The sequence below is a fragment of the Calliphora vicina genome, chromosome 4 (assembly GCF_958450345.1).
Source record: "Calliphora vicina chromosome 4, idCalVici1.1, whole genome shotgun sequence".
Lineage (NCBI taxonomy): Eukaryota > Metazoa > Arthropoda > Insecta > Diptera > Calliphoridae > Calliphora > Calliphora vicina.
In genome coordinates, this window is record NC_088783.1 from 105,162,421 (window position 1) to 105,169,592 (window position 7,172).

The following is a 7,172-nucleotide window of genomic DNA, read 5'->3' on the forward strand; positions in this document are numbered from 1 at the left end:
TAATTTTTTAAAAAAGTAATCGGTACTTCGATTTTATAAATTTTGTAAAAACTTGTATTTGATGAATTCTTTTTATATTCTAAAAAAAAATTTTTTTTTAATTTTCGAAAAAGTAATCGGTAACCAGATTTCATAAATTTTGTAAAATCTTGTATAGGATGAAAAGTTTTTATATTTTTTAAGTTATTAAGTTCTAATGAAAATGTTTAATAATGAAAAATATTAAATAGTTTTAATTTTACAAAAAAGTAATCGGTAATTAGATTTTATAAATTTTGAGAAAACTTGTATTGGATAATAGGTATTTAGACTTTATGAATTTTGTAAAAACTTTTATTGGATGAATTCTTTTTATATTCTAATGAATATTTTCATGGAAAATATAATTTTTTTTGAATTTTTGAAAAAAAGTAATCGGTAACCAGATTTTTATAAAATTTGTAAAATCTTGCATTTGTTATATTTGTTTAGCTATTAAGTTCTAATAAAAATATTTGATAATGATAAATATGAAATTGTTTTAATTTTTTAAAAAAGTAATCGGTATTTAGGTTTTATAAATTTTGAGAAAACTTGTATTGAATAAATTCGTTTTAAGTTCTAATGAAGCTTTTAATTAATTTTTTTTAAAATATAATTTTTATTTAATTTTTTAAAAAAGTAGTCGGTATTTTGATTTTATAAATTTTGTAAAATCTTGTATAGGATGAAAAGTTTTTATATTTTTTAAGTTATTAAGTTCTAATGAAGTTGTTAATAATAAAAAATATTATATTGTGTTAATTTTGTAAAAAAGTAATCGGTATTTAGATTTTAAAAATTTTGAGAAAATTTTGTTTTTATATTTTTTTTTATATTTTTAAGTTCTAATGATGATTTTTAATGAAAAACTTTAAATTTCTTAAATTCCAAAAAAAAAGTAATCGGTACCAGATTTTATAATTTTTGAGAAATTGAATATTGATTGTATGTTTTTTTATATTTTCATTGAGTTTTGAATGATTTCTTTCTAAAAATATGAAATAGTTAACATATTCCTAAAATTAATCGTTATTTGAATTCCACAGATAATGTTGAAACTAGTTTTAAATATTTTTTTACATTTGGTTGGGTTTTTAAAGGAATCTAAGCTTTTTGTAAAATTTTTATTTTAATTAATATTTTTTTTATATTTAGAAATTTATGTTTTAGAAATATTCTTGAATTAAGTAAATTTATTGTTATATTTTTTTAAGAATTTTCTAAACTTACCAGACCATACAGCTGAGCCAGGCATGGTTTGTGTTCCTTGTGTTACTTTGTTGGACGTAATTTTTGCAATATATTTTTCTTCCACTAATTTTTCTAAAATTATTAAAAAATTTTTTGTTGCAAATGCAAATTCTCGTTTAAAGATTAAAAAAATCTCTTAGATTTTTAACACTTTTTGCCACTTAATTTTCTTTAACTTTTTCAATTCAAATAAATATTTTCAACATTTTCCTTAGATTGCATAAAATTAATTCTAGAAGTTTTATGATCATGCTGTTCGTGGAAATATTTGAGCCAACATGTTGTAATATTTTGTTTAAAAATTTGCAATTTTATTTTGTTTGGATTTAAGGTTTTTTTTTATTTAATTAATTAATTTATTTAGTGGCTTTATTTTGTTTTTGTTTTAACACTAATATGGCAGTTAAATTGGATTTTTGTGTAATGCCAGTGTTTTCTTTTTCTAACACTGTCTTAGAGATCACTTTCAAATGCTCTTCTTTAACTTTTACTCTTTTTCACTCTTTTTGTTTTAGGAAAATCAAACTTTTTGTGGCAATTTCTTTAAAAGCAAGAGAGTTTTCTTGCAAGCTGCTTTTTTAAAGAGAACTTTTTTTTTTAAATTTTTAAAGTATTTTTTTTAAATTTTAAAACAATTTTCTTTTTGATTTTATTTTACAAATCTTTAATTTCAATTTTACGAATTCAAATTCTAGTTTTACGTTTTATCGCCACAGCAGCAACCGCTGCAGTTTAACACTGAGCGAGCTTGCGAGCATTACTACTACTGCAACTTGTTATTTGTTTTTTGTTGTTATTTTCTGCTGCTGCTCCAACAATTTTGTCTAAAATACGAATAAAAAAAAAATCTCAAAATTTATGAAACAAAAAAAAAAAAAAATCCAACCAACTTTTAGTTTCATTACGATTTCAGTTTCTTGCGAATTTCTTACAGCCAGAAACATCTACTACCACTACTAGCACCAACAATAACGTTGACGTTTAACACACAACACAAAACCGTTTACGCTCAAAACCCCCTACAAAATTTTGCCGCATTTTGCCAGAGTATTGGTAAATGCATGAGTCAAAACAAAAACAAATTGTATATAAACATGTTTACAGTCATTTTGTGCTGCAGTTTTTCTGCACTCTCCCCAATATTTTGCACTCTCGGCATAATGTTTTCTTACTCTTCTGCGTTTCTCTTCTAGTTCTCAGTGCATAAGAAAAGGTTGTTTTACTTGTTTTGTTTGTTCGAGTGTTGGCAGGTTTCTCAATAAACAGATTTGACACCCTTTTTTTTGTGAATTATATGACAAATATGGGTTAAATTTTTATTGGCATATTGCTGCAATGAGAGAGTGTTAATTTATGTTTATGACAGATTTCTTGTAGGCCTAATAAAATAAAATTCTAATGTTGTTGAATTCTTAAACATAAATTTTTGAATTTACAGACAGATAATCTGAGACAACCAACAAAAAAAACAATGAGTCTGCAGACAAACAGATAAACAGCTTGTCGGTTATAATTAAGACGCTTAAACTTAGTTTAACCTAAGAAACTTACTTTCAAACTTGTCGGTTAATCAGACAAATAACAAAATTGTCTGTTAAGGCAATCTTGTCTACTTTTAATAAAAAAACTTTTAAAAAAATCTTCTAAAGAAGCTAATCAGACAATTCGAAAATTAACCTTCATCCGACAATCAGGCAAATTGAAAAACAACGGCTTAATTAAAACACAAAGGGACAGCAATATTTTATAGATTAAGCTATCAGACAAACCGACAAAACGTAAAAAATTTACAAAAATATATATAAAGGGTAACAGTTTGTTAGATTTATATGTATAATGTTGTTGCAAAGGTTTTTTCAACAAAAAATTTGAACTCCAGCCTCTTAAAACAGTCTTTAAGACTTGTCCGACAATCAGACAAATTGAAAAATTTGTAATTTTGAGATTCAAAAAATATAAAATTCTTTTGCACATTTTGTTAAAAAATTGTTAAATAAATACTCTTATAATTGTCATTCAGACTTGTTCGTCCATCAGACAAATTTAAAATTAGAAAAGATTTCATAAAATATAAAATTATTTGTCATTTTTCTTAAAAGATTCTAAAAAAAAACTAATGAAAAACCTTTAAACAGACAAACCGACAAATTTGAAAACATAAAAACAATAAAACCAAATGATACAAATTTGTTAGATTATTAAGTAAATCAATTATTAAGCGAATTTTAAATCAAAATTATGAGCTCTATGTTTTTATGACCATTTTTAAGACTTTTCCGACAATCAGACAAAAAGCAAAAGTCTATTAAAAATCAGTTTTAATTACAGCAACAAACTAGAAATTTATCATTATTATTAGGTATGACATTTGTGTAAACTTTTGAAACAAATATGATGATCAAGATCATTTTAAAACTGTTCTCAAGACTTAACCGACAATCAGACAAATACAAATATTTATTATTTCGACAATTATCTAACTACAAATTGTTAATTAGAAACTTATTTTGTATAAAGCAATAAAAATAATCCCAAAAATCGTTTAATTAGACTTAACAGACAAACCGACAAACACATTAATGCAATGAAATCCAAAAGTTTTCAATAAATTCAATTGTTTAAGTAGTTTCTATATGAAATATCAATATTTAAATGAGACTAGAAATCTTAAACAACTTAAAAAATGGATTAAAAGACTTGTCCGACAATCAGACATTTAAAAATGTTAATTGATTTATTAAATATAAAATTATTTTTTGGATTTTTCTAAAAGCTCTACAAAACAAAATTGTCAGTTAAAAACCACAAAGGGTTTATAAGAAAAAATTATTAAACTGAGTTACTATAGACTCAACCGACAATCAGACAAAAAAGAAAAATCTTTAAATTACCTAACAACTGGATTTGTAATCCATTATTATAATGTACAATTTTCTAAAACTAATTTAGCCGACAAACCGACAAATATTTTAAGCAACAAGCTGTTTCAAAACTCACCCGACATTCAGACAAAATATAAAAATACTTTAAATAAACAAATAAATACACAATTTGTTATTTAATTTAAAAGTGTTTAAGAAATTTATTTAAGAACATCTAAATAATCTACAACTATTGGAACAAGTAATTTAATAACTTAAATGACATTCAGACAAAAATTAAATTCAATTAAACAAACTAACCCACAACTTGACATTTATTTAAAACTAGTTGACCGGGGTGGTCAACCCGGTAGCATTTACTGATGTTAGTTCTTCAAGTTTCTCCAACCCACCTACACCTGCCTGTTCTTATTTGCAAATAAAATATCTAAATTTGTTCTGCACACTTTAGGTAGCTTTTTTATAACAGTTGACTGGACTCAAAAAAAAATTCCGAGTTTTAACCGGAATTTTAGAATTTTTTTCTTTACAAACCATCTCCTGAAAATTTCGAATCGAATAAAAAAAAATCAGCCAAATCGCTCCAGCCGGTCTCACGTGATGCCATTACATACATGGACCATTTAATTTTTATATATAGATTTCTTTAAAACCATTTTTTTTACTGACAGTTATTTGAAGCATTAATAAGTGTAATAAACTTAACCGACAATCAGACAAAATGGGAAAATACGTAAATTAAACAAATTAAAACATAATTTGTTATCTATATTAAAGGTTTTTAACAAAATAGACAAAACGACAACTATTTTATGCAACAAGTAGTTTATAATAACTCATCCGACAATCAGACAAAATGGGAAAATAATTAAATTAACCCACAACTTGACATTTATAACAAAAGTATTTAACAGATATTTTTAAAAACCTATAAACAAACTCATCAGACAAACCAACAACAATTTCAAGCAACAAAAATAAGTTTATTAACTCAACCGACATTCAGACAAAATGGGAAAATACTTTAATTATTTTGTTAAGTAACTTAATCGTTTTTTAGACAAAATTTTACCTTAACCGATCTACAATTAGACATTTATTTAAAAAGTGTGTAACAAATGTTATTAAAACCCTCTAAACAAAGTTATCAGACAAACCGACAAATAATTTAACCAACAAATAGTTTGATAAATTAACCGACAAACAGACAAAATCTAAAAATACTTAAATTATCTAATAGCTTTTAACATTGATGACAAAATTAATGAGAAAATGTCCTAATAAACATATAATCAGACAAACCGACAAATAATTTAAGCAACAATTTCTTTAGCAATTCAACCGACAATCAGACAAAATGGAAAAATACTTAGATTATCTAATAGCTAGACAACGATGACTAAATTAATGAGAAAATATCTTTAAAAACAACTAATCAGACAAACCGACAAATAATTTAAGCAACAGTTAGTTGAATAACTTAACAGACAATCAGACATAATGGGAAAATAATTGAAATGAATTTAAAATTAATTTAAACAATATTTTATAGAAGTTCTGCTAAAATATTGGGCGTATGACTTCAAAATACGAAATTTTTAACTTTTATTTTCAAATATTTGTACAATATAAATTTATTAAAATTATTGGTAATTGTTAGCTATGAACTTTTCCCATCTTTCTGGCAACATATGGATTCCACGCCAAAAGAACTGCTCATCTTTTGAGGCCAATAACAAATCAAGCCAATTTCGAATATTTTATTCCAAAGTGAAGCATATCGATCAAAACAAATAATATTCTTACGGCGCAAGGTCTGCCCTATAAAGCGGGTGAAGCAAACCTTCCCAACCACTTCTTTCTAAATAGTTTTTAACAGGTATTGCCACATGTGTCTGAGTGTTGTCATGCTAGACTATTACAGTTTCATGTCCGACCGCATATTCTCCTTCAAACGAATCAGTTGTGTTCAAACAGGTTCCCTGTGATGGTCTGGTTATATTTCAGCAGCTCATAATAGATAGGACCGTTTTGGTTCCACCAAATACAGAGCATTACCTTGGCGCCATGGATATTTGGCTTTGGTGTCGAATCGACTGGTTGGCCGGGCTTCACATACGATCTCTTACGCTTCGGGTTATCGTAATGGAATTATTTTTCATAGCATGTAATGATTCGGGGCAAAAATGATTTTATTTTATAGCGTTCAAGCAGCATTTCAGAAATACAAAATCGTCTTGCAAGGTCTCTTGGCTTCAATTCGTATGGTACCCAATTTCCCCGCCTTTTGATGAATCCTGTTGCTCGCAAATGTTTTGAAATTGATGCTTGAGTAGCTCCCAATGTTTTTGCAAGCTCTTGTTGAGTTTTACAACAATTTTCATGGAGTAATGCCTACAATTCTTGGTCTTCAAACTTTTTTTTTAACTTTGTCTTCCGTGACAAAATCACCATTTCTGAACCAAACAAACCATCTCTCACACATGGAAACCGATAGAACACATTCACCATAAGCTTTGCTGAGCAATCGATGTGCTTTAGCGGCACTTTTTTTATACCCTTCACCTTCGTGAGATAAGTTTGTCATTCCGTTTGTAATTTCTACATTTTTCATTTCCGACCCTATAAAGTATATATATTCTGGATCCTTATAGATAGCGGAGTCGATTAAGCCATGTCCGTCTGTCTGTCTGTTGAAATTAATTTTCTGATGACCCCTGATATCTTCGGGATGCAAATCTTCAATAATTCTGTCAGACATGCTTTCGAGAATTTTTCTATTTAAAATCAGCAAAATCGGTCCACAAATGGCTGAGATATGAGGAAAAAACCTAGACAACCTCGATTTTTGACCTATTTTTTACCTATATCTGGATTACTAAGACATTAATATAGACAATATGGATATCTAATGATAGATATTTCAAAGACATTTGCAACGACGTATATAAGTTGGACCTACAATGGGTCAAAATCGGGAAAAAAATTTTAACCCGAATTTTTTTTTCAAAAAAAAAA

The 7,172-nt window shown here is 26.7% G+C and overlaps 1 protein-coding gene across 2 annotated transcripts in view; it reads right to left on the minus strand.

Annotated features, from left to right (window-relative positions):
• The window catches only part of LOC135957976 (hormone receptor 4-like), a 43,098-nt gene extending 41,731 nt beyond the window's left edge, over positions 1 to 1,367 (minus strand). For both annotated transcript variants that reach the window (XM_065508826.1, XM_065508825.1), the window contains exon 1: positions 1,252 to 1,367. In XM_065508826.1, coding sequence (XP_065364898.1) covers positions 1,252 to 1,276 — 25 coding nt within the window. In that variant the 5' untranslated portion in view covers positions 1,277 to 1,367. The remainder of the gene's footprint in view (positions 1 to 1,251) is intronic.
• Between the last annotated feature and the right edge of the window lie 5,805 nt (positions 1,368 to 7,172).